Consider the following 14,260-nt stretch of genomic DNA (forward strand, 5'->3'; position numbering starts at 1 on the left):
AGGGGCATCGTTGGCGCTGATGGTTTCCTCGGCAGCCGGCGCATGGGGCGGCAGGGTGAGGAAGTCTGTGTTGTCTCAGCTGGTCTTGCAGCAGGAAACAGCTGTCCTCGTTGCGAGCTGGTGGGCTGAGATCGTCTGGGTCCTCGGCGCGGGAAAACGTGGAGTCTATCTTGGCGATGACTTCTTTCCTTTCGTGATCCATCAGCTCTTTAGCAGCGGCATCGGCGACCTCTGCGGTTTGTGCTAGCTTAATCACTGTTTGTAGGGTCGGTTCGTCTTCGGTGAGGAGTTTGTTCCTGACCGAGGCGTTTCTCATGCCAAAGACTAAGGCATCGGTGAGGCGAGCTTCCGGGTTGTCAAACTTGCATTTCGCAAGCACCGTTCGAAGTCGCGTTGCAAATTGGTTGATTGATTCCGCTTCGCACTGAGCCATTCTAGAGAACTGGTGCCGGAAAACCATGGCTGGTTTTGTTGGCTTGAAATGGCTCGCGAGCTTGTCTTGTAGGATGTCCCAAGCGACGGATCTTGCCGGCAGCGGGTCGGTGAGAGTCTGGGCGAGGGCGTGGATTTCTGGACCGCAGTAATTTAGGAAGATGGCCCGTCTTCGATCGGCGTCGGCGTCCCATATTCCTGCTGCCTCGAGGAAGATCTCAAAGTTGGCTAAGTAGTCGTCCCAGGAAGTCTTTTCGGGGTCGAAGAACTCAGGAGCCCAGCCGATTTGGAGGTTGTTCATGTTGCACGCGTAGTTTCTTTCGTCCGTCGTCGCCAGTGAAGTAAACCCAGAGGCAGGGTTAAGTGAGAACGGTACCTTTATTCAGCTCAGAAAAGGTAAGTGACTTTCAGCTAGTACCGTCTGCTCTGCTTGGGAGAAACCGCTTCTTTTATACATTTGCGGTTCCCGCCAAAGCAAGAGCAGCGCGCGTCTGAGCCAATCAGGAGCGACTTCCTGATTCTAGCTCAGACAGCGCTTTAACAAGGTACAAACTATTTACAGAGATACAAGGTAGCCATTACAGGATACAACAGAACCGCTTGCCACCAGAGGTTGTGGCTGCTCCATCGCTGGAGGCTTTTAAGAAGCGGCTGGACAGTCACTTGTTTGAAACATTGGAGCTCCTGGTTGAGCCGGGGGTGGAAGACCAGCAACGTCCCTTCCACCTCTGGGTCTGTTTGTGGGGGGGTTATTTCTTTTTCTTTTTGTCATTCTGTGACTTGGATTCCGTGGAAGGTCTGCAACCTGGACTAAAGAGAGCGTCCTCCAGTGACCCGGGGGGGGCACAGGGGTTAGAAGGCAGCATTGCAGGCTGACTCTGCCCACAGCCAGGAGTTCGATCTTGACCAGCTCAGGGTTCACTCAGCCTTCCTTCCTTCCTTCCTTCCTTCCTTCCTTCCTTCCTTCCTTCCTTCCTTCCTTCCTTCCTTCCTTCTAAAGTTGGTGAAATGAGGACCCAGATTGTTGGGGGCAAGAAGCTGACTCAGTAAACCCCTTGGACAGTCTAAATCAATGGGAGCCCTTTGTGGGAGTGGTCAAACAACCGTTTCACAGGGGGGGGTCGCCTAAGACAAAAAGGGAAAAGACGAATTTCTTCTGGTGTTAGGAACTAAAGCTCTGTTCTGCCACCTTGAAGCATATTTTTTACAATCCGACCAATCAGGCGTTGACGGTGGGGGTGTCCCTCTGAGCTCTCTGCCAATCAGCTTCAAGCTGTGTTGGGAGAATTGTTGCTAGACTTGTGGTTGGGGGTCACCACGACACGAGTAACTCTATTAAGGGATCACGGCATCAGAAAGGTTGAGAACCCCTGGTCTAAATGGACAGAAGTCTAAATGCTTTGGCTGTTGGTGGAGTCTTCTCGGTGTCCCTCCACCCGTTGAGGAGGCGCTCCCTCCGTCTTCTCCTAATTCTGACTTCCTGTGACTTCCAGGGTCCTGCTTTGTGCAGCGGCTGCTCGTCCCCCTGGGCGGCTGAAGTCCGGGGCTGGAACATGCCGGCCAGCGCCAGGTGCTTACCCCTGGGATGATGCCACCCTCTAACGCCTCCCAGCACTTCTACTCCCCCGGCTGCACCTTGCTGGGCGTGCCAGGACTGGAGGCGCTGCACCCCTGGCTCTCCATCCCCCTGTGCGTGGGCTACGCGATCGCCCTGCTGGGCAACCTCACCATCCTCTCCGTGGTGAAGGCCGAGGCCAGCCTCCACCAGCCCATGTTCTACCTCCTCTGCCTGCTCTCCTTCATCGACCTGGGCCTCTCCACCTCCACCCTGCCCAAGATGCTGGCCCTCTTCTGGTTCGGCCTGGGCGGGATGAGCTTCGACGCCTGCCTGGCCCAGATGTTCTTCATCCACACCTTCACGGGCATGGAGTCCGTGGTGCTGCTGGCCATGGCCTTCGACCGCTTCGTGGCCATCTGTGACCCCCTCAGGTACACGGTCATCCTGACCAAGGGGCGCGTGGCCTGGATGTGTGCCGGCGTGGTGCTGCGGCCAACCCTGCTGGTGATTCCCATCGCCCTGATGACGCTGCGCCTGCCCTTCTGCCGGCCCCACCTCACCATCGGCCACACCTACTGCGAGCACATGGGCATCGCCAAGCTGGCCTGCACGGACATCCAGGCAAACAGCATCTACGGCCTCTTCACCATCGCCTTCCTGATGCTGGACCTGGTGCTGATCTGCGGCTCCTACGTGCTGATCCTGCGGGCCGTCTTCCGGCTGCCTTCCCGGGAGGCCCGGCTCAAGTCCCTCGGCACCTGCGGCTCCCATGTGGCCGTGATCTTCGTCTTCTACACGCCGGCCTTCTTCTCCTTCCTCACCCACCGCTTCGGTCACCACATCCCCCTCTTCGGCCATATCCTCATCGCCAACCTCTACGTCGTCCTGCCCCCGATGCTCAACCCGGTCATCTACGGCGTGAGGACCAGCGAGATCCGGAAGAGAATCCTGTGCTTGCTCCGCCCAGGAAGGGCTCTCTGACCCACAACTCCCGGTCGTTTGGGCGCACGTGTAAAACATAGGTGTATGAAAATATAAAGAGACATCAAACAAACACACACACATACAGCATATATACATATATACATATTTGTTTTCGTAGATTTTCACGGGTCCAGGTATGAAGGTCTTGGCATATTCGGGTTTCTTCCCATGTAAGTTTCAGAGATTTCTGACGACGTTTCGACGAGGTCCCACTCGTCATCTTCAGGCTGGTGGTTTTGTCCTTGTGTGTTCGCCCTGGCACAAGGACAAAAGCACCTGAAGATGACGAGTGGGACCCCGTTGAAATGTCGTCAGAAATCTCTGAAACTTACACAGGAAGAAACCTGAACATGCCAAGACCTTCATATATACATATATACATATATGGGGGTCAGGCTGTTTTCCAAAGCACCAGAAGGCCAGACAAGGAACAACGGATGGAAGCTGACCGAGGAGAGATTCAACCTGGAAATAAGGAGGAACTCTCCGACGGTGAGAGCAATCCACCAGTGGAACAGACGTTGCCCTGCGGAGGTTGTGAGAGCTCCAACACTTGAGACTTTCAAGAGGAGATTGGACGGACATTTGTCTGAAATGGTGGAGGGACTCCTGCTTGAACAGGGGGTTGGACTAGATGAACTACAAGGCCCCTTTCAACTCCAATAATAAATACCTATATACATACTTACATATGTATATATATATGGCTTTAATGTCTCTGTGTATAAAACTTAAGCCGCCCTGTTGCCCCACGGCAGTGAGGGAGAACCTGTTTTGGCTGGGGTGCCCAAAGGGAGGGGGCAGACAGGGGGGAGGGGGCAGTAGCCGAAATGGAGCTGCGCACACATCTATGGGTGACCAGCGGGCAGGTGCGCACACTGGAGCATGTCAGTCCCCGCCTGACGTGTGCGCACATGCTGTCTCTGTTGTGAGCTGCTCCGAGTCTTTGGAGAGGGGAGGCACACAAATCTAAATCATCATCATCATCATCATCATCATCTCATGTGTGTGAAGACCTCAGGCGGGGGGTGGTTCCTACCGTGTCCCCCCACACCCGTAATGCCACTCCCTGCACCTCGGCCCTCCCCCCCTCTTTGAAGCCTCTGGACGTCCACCGGGGCTGCTTCTCACCCTCTCCTCAGGGGCCAGGGAGGGAAAAAATGACTCCACGGGCCAACTGGGAGTCCAGAAACGAAGCAGGAGTGGAGCTGCCCAGCTACTGACCCTCAGATAGCTGCCACCAGGCCTCCCCTGTCTGGGCCCGATTCTCCTGCAGCCGGAGGCCGGGAGTGGCCACGCAAGGGAACTTCTGGTTGGCCCCTCAGGTGGTTTGGGTTCCGGAGGCTCTCCTTACGCCTGGAGAGGGTGAACAATGGCTGGGAAGAAGGCCAGAAATCAGCTGGCCAGCAGGCCCCTGTGCGCTGGAGGAGACATAGGGACAGGCCTCTTGGGAGGATGGGCAGCCAATAAATTGTATTCTTTATTCTTTATTATGTTTTCGTACATTTTCACAGGTACAGGTATGACAGTCTTGGTATATTCGGGTTTCTTCCCGTGTAGGATTCAGAAATTTCTGGCGACGTTTCGACGAGGTCCCACTGGTCATCTTCAGGCTGGGGCTTCTGTGTACATACATTTTGTGTGTGTATTTATGTAGAACACACCTACATATGCAAGCCTTCTAGGGCAGGGGAAGGCCACGTTGGCTCTTCTATGACTCGTGGACTTCAACTCCCAGAATTCCTCAGCCAGTCGTGCTGCCTCAGTAATTCTGGGAGTTGAAGTCCACAGGTCATAGAAGAGCCGACTGGACCTACCTCTGTTCCAGGGAAACAGCCGGTGCCGGTTGTGGGCAGCCTCGCACCAAGAGCTTCATGCTTTGCATATCAGCCCCGTTGGTGGGGGGGTGAGACCCTTCCGAGAGGATGACTGGCAGGTGACGGGCTCTGATCGGTGGCTCCCCTGGAGGGTCCAGAGGCTTTGGGTGCCCGTAGGAAGCCCTGGGCTGGTCATGGGACCCTGCTAAGCTCGGTCAGTCTTTTTTTAAAAAATAATCTTTATATACTTGCTAAGTACCTGTATTTCAATACATTGTTAAGATGATTGGCTTGGTGCAGTGTAAAACTTGTTTGGCTGTTGTGTTCCGTAGTACCTTGTGGAACTTGGGGTACTGCCCTCTTTGCATTAGGACATCTAGGTTAGATGGCGAGATCTCTAGATTGCAGTCCTTAGTTTGTAGCTTGCAGGCAGAAGTGGAAAGATTGTCCCAGCCACGTGCTGTAATGCAGCCATGTGTGCAGCCTCCTCTTCCACAGCGCCCCCCGAGGAGGAGGGCTGTTTGGACAACTGTTGGTTCAGGAAGATTACGTGCGGTTGAACAAAAACATAACAATTTTGGTCTCTCTGTATCCAATTCCTATAATGTTCTTGCGGATTTAAATAGTAGGGATGTTGTAGATATTAGCAAGGCCCCTCAGGCGGAGAATGAGGGAATGTTCAAAGGAGAAGTTGTTGTAAATGAGGAGCATAGTGTCACCATACCAAGTCCAGTTAGTAGAAATAAAGAGAGGACACATGTTCTTGTGGGTGACTCGATTGTCAGAGGTGTTGATTTGGGACAGAGGAAGGATGTAGTGAAGGTGATGAGGTGTCTTCCAGGAGCCACTGCCCACAGGGATAGGAGGCGGATTACAAACATTATCAAGGCTGTGAGTAAAGATAATAACGTTGATGTGGTGGTGCATCTTGGCACAAACGATTTGTCCCAGAGAAATGTTAATGTAGTAAAAAGAGATTTTCAATGTCTAAGTGTGGAGCTGGGTAAAATAACTGATTCAGTGACGTTCTCAGAGGTGTTACCGGTTTGTGGCCAGGAGGGTAAAACAAGTTGTATCAGAGAGTTTAATGTGTGGTTAAGGCAGTGGTGTAAAGCTGAAGGTTTTGGTTATGTAAGTCATGATGTCAATAGGTGGTCTAATAGGGAGTTGTTTAAGAGGGATGGTTTGCATCCATCATACAGAGGTGCCCAGGTGCTCGGTGAGGAATTCAGAACTTTTTTGGACAGGCATTTAAACTAGGTAAAGGGGACAGAGATGTAACTGATGTGGGTGATTTCTGTCCCCGACCAATGAGGATAAATCAGTTTCTGGAAGCTTATGAAAAGGGAGCTGTAAATAAAATAGATATAGTTGTTGATGATAAGGGGCAAACTAATAATGAAAACAATGTCCTTCGGGTAATGTACACAAATGCTCGAAGCTTGAGCAACAAGCTCTGTGAGTTAATGGCCATAATATCTAGAGATAATTTGGATCTGGTTGCCATAACTGAGACATGGTTTAGGGATTCTAATGAATGGGAAATATCCATACCAGGATATACACTGTATAGGAAGGATAGAATAGAGAGAAGGGGAGGTGGAGTAGCCATTTATGTTAAAGAAAGTCTAAAAACAATACTAATTCAAAATACATGTAAAGATCTGGAGACCCTCTGGATTTGCATGCAAAATAAAGACGGTTCTGTCATTAGAATTGGGGTGATCTATAGGCCTCCAGGGCAATCTGAGGAACATGACAACAAGATGGTGGATGAGATTACCCTAATGGCAGTAAAGGGAGATATTGTGGTTATGGGTGATTTCAACATGCCTGATGTTGACTGGAATATCCCCAGTGCCCTTACATGCAAAAGCAAGAATATAGTAGAGGCCTTTACAGGAGCAGCTATGGCACAGCTAGTTAAGACACCAACTAGAGGGGAGAATATTCTAGATTTAGTTTTTACCAATGGGAATCGGGTTTCAGAGGTCAAGGTGGGAGAAAATTTAGGTTGCAGTGACCATCTATGTTTGTGGTTTGATGTAAAAACTGATGGTGAGCAATCCTATACTGCAACCAAAGTATTGGATTTCAGAAAAACAAATTTTAATGCAATGGGGGAATATTTAAATAATGAATTAAAGGGGAGGGATAAAATGGCAGGAGCAAGCACCCAGTGGACTGTATTAAAAAAGGCCATCTTAAAAGCCACAAGACTTTATGTAAAGCAAGTAACTAAAGGTAAAAGGAAGAAGAAACCGCTATGGTTTAGCAATGATGTAAGGGCTATAGTCAATGAAAAAAAGGCTGCCTATAGGAGGTATAAAGAGTCTGGAAGTATAGCTGATAGAGAGGTGTATAAAATGAGACAGAAGGAGGCGAAACAGATAATATATGCTGCTAAAGCCTCAAAAGAGGAAGAAATAGCAAAATCTGTAAAGAAGGGGGATAAAACCTTCTTCAGATATATTAGTGATAGGAAGAAGAAAAACTGCAGCATCACAAAGCTTAGTACCGGGAATAATACATACATTGATGGGAATAAGGAGATCGCTGACCATTTCAATAGCTACTTCTGTTCAGTTTTCTCAAAAGACACCTTACAAAATAATAATAATACTATAGAGGGATATAGCATTGCTTCCAGCTGTACGGATTCAGCTCCAGTGATCTTAGAAGCCGATGTCTTAGAAGAACTTGAAAGATTAAAGATAAATAAGGCAATGGGTCCAGATGGCATCCACCCCAGAGTTCTTAAAGAACTCAGATCTGTCATTGCTACCCCCCTGACTGATTTGTTTAACAAATCCCTGTTAACAGGAGATGTTCCTGAGGATTGGAGAATGGCCAGTGTTGTGCCTATCCACAAGAAGGGCAGTAGAGAAGAAGCTGGTAACTACAGGCCAGTTAGCTTGACATCAGTTGTAGTTAAAATGATGGAGACTCTACTCAAAAAGAGGATAAATCAGCATCTAAAAAACAATAACTTATTGGACCCAAATCAGCATGGCTTTACTGAAGGCAAATCGTGTCAGACTAATCTCATTGAGTTCTTTGACTATGTCACAAAGGTGTTGGATCAAGGTGGTGCCGTGGATATTGCCTATCTGGACTTCAGCAAAGCCTTTGATACGGTTCCACATAAAGAGCTGATAGATAAATTAGTGAAGATTGGACTTAATCCCTGGATAGTTCAGTGGATTTCAAGCTGGCTGAAGCATAGACATCAGAGAGTTATTGTTAATGGCGAGTATTCTGAGCAGAGTCAGGTTACAAGCGGTGTGCCACAAGGGTCTGTTCTGGGTCCTATTCTTTTTAATATGTTTGTGAGTGACATAGGGGAAGGTTTGGTAGGGAAGGTTTGCCTATTTGCCGATGACTCTAAAGTGTGCAATAGGGTTGATATTCCTGGAGGGGTCTGTAATATGGTAAATGATTTAGCGTTACTAGATAAATGGTCAAAGCAATGGAAACTGCAGTTTAATGTTTCCAAATGTAAAATAATGCACTTGGGGAAAAGGAATCCTAAATCTGAGTATTGCATTGGCAGTTCTGTGTTAGCAAAAACTTCAGAAGAGAAGGATTTAGGGGTAGTGATTTCTGACAGTCTCAAAATGGGTGAGCAGTGTGGTCGGGCAGTAGGAAAGGCAAGTAGGATGCTTGGCTGCATAGCTAGAGGTATAACAAGCAGGAAGAGGGAGATTGTGATCCCCTTATATAGAGCGCTGGTGAGACCACATTTGGAGTACTGTGTTCAGTTCTGGAGACCTCACCTACAAAAAGATATTGACAAAATTGAACGGGTCCAAAGACGGGCTACAAGAATGGTGGAAGGTCTGAAGTATAAAACGTATCAGGAAAGACTTAATGAACTCAATCTGTATAGTCTGGAAGACAGAAGGAAAAGGGGGGACATGCTCGAAACATTTAAATATGTTAAAGGGTTAAATAGGGTTCAGGAGGGAAGTGTTTTTAACAGGAAAGTGAACACAAGAACAAGGGGACACAATCTGAAGTTAGTTGGGGGAAAGATCAAAGGCAACATGAGAAAGTATTATTTTACTGAAAGAGTAGTAGATCCTTGGAACAAACTTCCAGCAGACGTGGTTGGTAAATCCACAGTAACCGAATTTAAACATGCCTGGGATAAACATATATCCATTGTAAGATAAAATACAGGAAATAGTAAAAGGGCAGACTAGATGGACCATGGGGTCTTTTTCTGCCGTCAGTCTTCTATGTTTCTATGTTTCTATGTTTCTAAGATTATTTTAAAATTTAAAAAAACCAAGAAAGAAAAAGAGACATGCAAACATGTAAACATATTAATCGCTCCAAACTGGACTGTAAAAAATATGACTTTAACAATCGAGTTATCAAAGCATGGAACTCATTACTGGACTCAATAGTGTCAACCCCCAATCTCCTACACTTCTCCCTTAGACTCTCCACGATTGACCTCTCCAGATTCCTAAGAGGCCAGTAAGGGGTGTACATAAGTGCACTGGTGTGCCTTCCGTCCCCTGTCCAACTGTCTTTCCTTATCCCTTGTATCATATATATTCTCTCCTTTATATATATTCTCTTCCCATCTACTTCTCTTCTTTTTTACTTCCTATCTTTATATATATATTACTTAATGTCTATTCTCTTTCATATGTATTGTATATTGGACAAAGAATAAATAAATAAATAAATATAAAACAAATAAAACATACATTCCAACAAAGTGATATTTTTCATATATACCTAATTATACCTAATTACAATTAGTAATTTATATTTGTAGTTAATTTCTATTCACTTGTAATTCTCTCTGTCTCCATATATATATATATATATATATATATATATATATATATATATATATATATATATATTTGTTTTCGTAAATTTTCACGGGTATATGTATGTAGATTGTTCTGAGTTCGGGTTTTGCCCTGTGTAATATTTTGCATGTCTATGCGACGTTTCGGCGAAATCACATTCACCATCATCAGGCTGAAGTTCCAATCTTTGTGTTGTTGTAAATGGAATGTTAGCAACTGTCATTTCTTCCTAGTATATAGTGTGGGGGTGGAGATTTGTTTTGAATGTAGCAAATAGATTGGGTGATTATGTTTCAGTGATCTGATTGGTTGGTGTAATCATAATTATTAGAAGGAATGACATGGAGATTTTTATGAAGTGTTTTGTTTAAGGCTGATTTCCAAATATAAAATTCTAAAATCATAATTATTAGAAGGATTGACATGCTGATTATTATGAAGTGTTTTTTTTGTTTAAGGCTGGTTTCCAAATTTCTGGTAGGCGGGACGTGTCATCTCTTTTATTTATGCAAAGGGGTCTCCTCTCAATTTCTATAGCTTCTAGAGAAATTCTTCTATATAAATTCTCTGTTTTGTGGAGTAATTTAGTTTTTTCAAAGTCAATTTCGTGCCCTGTTTTTTTAATGTGCTGGACAAGGGAGGAGGTCTTTTCTTCTTTTTTGACTGCATTCACATGTTCTGCTATGCGTTGGCTCACTCTTCTGTTAGTTTGTCCAATGTATGTGGCTGCACATGTTTTGCAAGGGATTTCATAGATTCCTTGGTATTCCTTGGTATATACTAGGAAGAAATGACAGTTGCTAACATTCCATTTACAACAACACAAAGATTGGAACTTCAGCCTGATGATGGTGAATGTGATTTCGCCGAAACGTCGCATAGACATGCAAAATATTACACAGGGCAAAACCCGAACTCAGAACAATCTACACACACACACATATATATATATATATATATATATATATATATATATATATATATATATATATATATATATACACATATGTTTGTATTTTGTGTGGAAGACGTACGTGTTCGTCAACCGTCCCGTTGACTCCTGTAATTATGGGACCAAGTCATAAAATGTCTGTACCAAATGCCTCCTGTTCATGGTTGTATATTTGTCCTGTTGGGTTTTGTGTCTTACACAGGCAGATTGATTTAATTATTTAAAAAAAGAAGAATAGTGTTTCATCTTCCGGGGTTTTATCTTCAAGCCTGTTAGTCTACTATTTGCCTTTTCATAGAAACATAGAAGACTGAAGGCAGAAAAAGACCCCCTGGTCCATCCAGTCTGCCCTTCTACTCTTTCCTGTATTTTATGTCTCAGGAGGGACCTATGTTTATCCCAGGCATGTTTACATTCAGTTCCTGTGGATTGACCAACCACGTCTGCTGGGAGTTTGTTCCAAGCATCTACAACTCTTTCAGTCAAACAAACAAACAAATAATATTTTCTCCCGTTGCTTCTAATTGTTTAGACTTTACTTGGTTTCTTTTCGTGTAGAGGGAGGGGGGATTCGGCTTTGGGCTTCCTGTATGTGTTTTCAATATTTACTTTGATAGAGCCAGTTGTGCCCCCTTCCCATCTTTTGTGAAATACTGGACTTATCTTGGTCTTGAAGCTCCAGCCTCACTCGGCTGCTCCCCCCAGAGCCCCCCCCTTCTGGGCCAGGGCTCTCCCCCCCCCCCCCTGTTATTCCTGGGTGGAACCCTCTGCAGGCCACCAGGGGCCCCTTGGGGCAAAGGAGGCCAGGCATTAATTAGCCTCCTCCCTCTCCACCTCCCCCCTGGAGACCCTGGCCGGGCGGCACCGCTGGGCTCTTCCAGGGGGGGCAATAAATGCCAGCCCTTCTCCACGGGAGACCTCAGCCGCCTGGCCGCCTCTCGCTTCCTCCCCAGCCATTCTGCCTGCGTCTCTGCAGCAGCTCTCCTGCGAAGGCCTGGATCCCTTGACCACTCAGGACCCTCCCAGCTGGCAGGGCTCTTGGCTGACCGGCCTGTGACTGGGCAGCTGTGGGAGGCACCTATTGCATGGACGGTAGGAGGAAACAGCCAGAGCAATCGCACTTACATACCGCTTCCGTTGCCTTCACAGCCCTCTCTAAGCAGTTTACAGGGAATCAGCCTATTTGCCCCCAACAATCTGGGTCCTCATTTGACCCACCTGGGAAGGAGGGAAGGCTGAGTCCACCTGGAGCCGGTGGTGGGATTTCAACTGCTGAACTACAGCTAGCAGTGAGCAGGAGGAGCCTGCAGTAGTGCCCTCTAACCGCCAAGGCTCATACCTAGGAACCACTCCTAGCCAGCCCCCCTCCCAATGAGAGGATGTGGCCCCCCAACAGCACCCACTTCTACTCCCCCGTGTTTGTCCTGCTGGGCGTCCCAGGGCTGGAGGAGGCGCACGGGTGGCTCTCCATCCCTTTCTGTGCCGGGTTCCTCGTTGCGCTGCTGGGCAACCTCACCATCCTCTCCGTGGTGAGGGCTGAGGCCAGCCTCCACCAGCCCATGTTCTACCTCCTCTGCCTGCTGTCCTTCGTGGACCTGGGCCTCTCCATCTCCACCCTGCCCAAGATGCTGGCCCTCTTCTGGTTCGGCCTGGGCCGGATGCCCTTCGACGCCTGCCTGGCCCAGATGTTCTTCATCCACACCTTCACGGGCATGGAGTCCATGGTGCTGCTGGCCATGGCCTTCGACCGGTACGTGGCCATCTGTGAGCCCCTGAGGTACTCCACCGTCCTCACACCCTCCACCGTGGCCTGGATGTGCCTGGGCATCACGCTCAAGCCGGCCTGCCTGATATTCCCAATGACCCTGATGTCAAAGCGCCTGCCCTTCTGCAGTGCCCACATCGACATGCCCCACACCTACTGCGAGCACATGGGCATCGCCAAGCTGGCCTGCGCGGACATCCGCCCCAATGTTTTCTACGGCCTGTGGGTGGCGTCCTTCCTCGTGCTGGAGTTGGCGCTCATCGCCGCTTCCTACGCAAAGATCCTGCGGGCCGTCTTCCGCCTCTCCTCCAAGGAGGCCCGGCTCAAGTCCCTCAGCACCTGTGGCTCCCACGTGGGCGTGATCTTCGTCTTCTACACGCCGGCCTTGTTCTCCTTCCTCACCCACCGCTTCGGGCACAACATCCCCCACTTTGCCCACATCCTCATCGCCAACCTCTACGTCGTCCTGCCCCCGATGCTCAACCCGGTCATCTACGGCGTGAGGACCAAGGAGATCCGGACGCGGGTGATCCGAATCCTTTTCCAGGGGCGTCCCGCTGGGAGACCCTCCGCGAAATGACTCTGCTCTGGCCTTGTCATGGAGACATTAATGGGGGGGGGGAGTCCGGCTGCTTAAGGAAACTCAGTGGCCCAAAGAGTCCACAAGGGCAGGAACAGGAGTGTGCTGGGGAGCAGAACTCAACTCAAAAGGGAAAAATACCTTCAGTAAATGTTGAGCAAAAGTGACTGTGGTGAGTGATGCCTGCGGAGGGGAAGCTGGTGGGATGGACTGCAGGGAAGCAGCGGTTTCCAAGGAAGCAAATGCTGGGGGGGGGGAAGGGGGAGGCAAGGGGCAGAGGAAGAGAGTCAGAAGACCCACTGCCCAGAAGAACAGTGATGGGGAACCTACAGCACGGGTCCCACAGGTGCTACGCGGACCCATACCTGCTGGCAGGTGAGCCATTGCCCTAGTTCAGCTCCAGCACGTACCAGCTGATCTTTGGCTCACGAGGAGGCGCACGGAGGGTCTGGGGGGCATTTTCGGCCTCCGGAGGGGCTCCAGGGGGGCAGGGGAGGGGACTTTTGCTCTCCCCAAGCTCCAAGAAAGCCTCTTGTAGCCTGGGGAGGGCGAAAAATGGGCCCATAAGAAGTCAGGAAATGGGGGGGGCTGTGGGGGGAGTGGTATTCAATATGGATGTGGGCATGTGCACAAGTGTGACATTTTGGCACCTGAGGGGAAAAAAGGTTCGCCATCACTAATCCTGGGATGTACAGTAGATCCCGTCCAGTGACGTGAGATGAGCAAGAGTTTAGCCTGGCAAGAGTCCGTCGATCAGACATCAGCCGATCAGTTTTAGAGCCAGGAATGAGGGGGGGGCTCCCGTCACCAGGCGAGGATGGAGCTCACCTAGAGCAAGAGCCGGTCCTCGTGCGAGTTCTGGTCCCAGACATTGCAATGGGGGCTGAAAGGTTCTTTCCTCCCGGCTGCAAGGAGCCCCCCCCCCCAATCCTGGCTTCTCCCTGTTGCTGAGTGTCCCGTTCAGTGGTAGTGCAAGAACTGCCTCCCGGGCCCTCTCCTCCAGGGAGCAAGACGCTAAATCCCAGCCGGGAATCTGACCCGGATCTGCTTGGGTGGGTTCTGTGGCTGAGGCCGGTTCCGGCTATCTTGCTCAGCCGCCTTTGCCCAGAGCGGAAGGCTGGTGTGGCTACTCGGTGCTCTCCGGGCTCGGTGGTTTTCCTGCAGATATTTCACGACCCAATTTGGGGACCTCACCAGGGTCCGGAGGAGGCTGCCCTCTTTTGCGTGGCAGTGACCTGCCCTGTCCGTCTTGCTGGGGCCTTCTTGAGGGCTCCTCCCTGAATAGGCCGATGTTTACGGTTTGATTATTTGTCAGAATTGGTAATTCCATGATCCTAGCA

General features: G+C 49.1%; 2 protein-coding genes across 2 annotated transcripts; both read left to right on the forward strand.

Annotated features, from left to right (window-relative positions):
• The first annotated feature begins 1,791 nt into the window (after window positions 1–1,791).
• LOC139167173 (olfactory receptor 52E4-like) lies at window positions 1,792–3,160 on the forward strand. Its single transcript, XM_070751592.1, has one exon. The coding sequence runs from the start codon at window positions 2,018–2,020 to the stop codon at window positions 2,969–2,971; it is 954 nt and encodes a 317-aa protein (XP_070607693.1). The 5' UTR covers window positions 1,792–2,017; the 3' UTR covers window positions 2,972–3,160.
• An 8,794-nt stretch (window positions 3,161–11,954) lies between these two features.
• LOC139167068 (olfactory receptor 52E4-like) lies at window positions 11,955–12,920 on the forward strand. Its single transcript, XM_070751496.1, has one exon. The coding sequence runs from the start codon at window positions 11,955–11,957 to the stop codon at window positions 12,918–12,920; it is 966 nt and encodes a 321-aa protein (XP_070607597.1).
• The last annotated feature ends 1,340 nt before the right edge of the window (window positions 12,921–14,260 follow it).

The sequence above is a fragment of the Erythrolamprus reginae genome, chromosome 4 (assembly GCF_031021105.1).
Source record: "Erythrolamprus reginae isolate rEryReg1 chromosome 4, rEryReg1.hap1, whole genome shotgun sequence".
In the NCBI taxonomy this organism is placed as follows: Eukaryota; Metazoa; Chordata; class Lepidosauria; order Squamata; family Dipsadidae; genus Erythrolamprus; species Erythrolamprus reginae.

Coding starts and splice junctions, on each gene's coding strand:
- LOC139167173 (XM_070751592.1), top strand. CDS start 2,018: ATGATGCCACCCTCTAACGCCTCCCAGCACTTCTACTCCCCCGGCTGC.
- LOC139167068 (XM_070751496.1), top strand. CDS start 11,955: ATGTGGCCCCCCAACAGCACCCACTTCTACTCCCCCGTGTTTGTCCTG.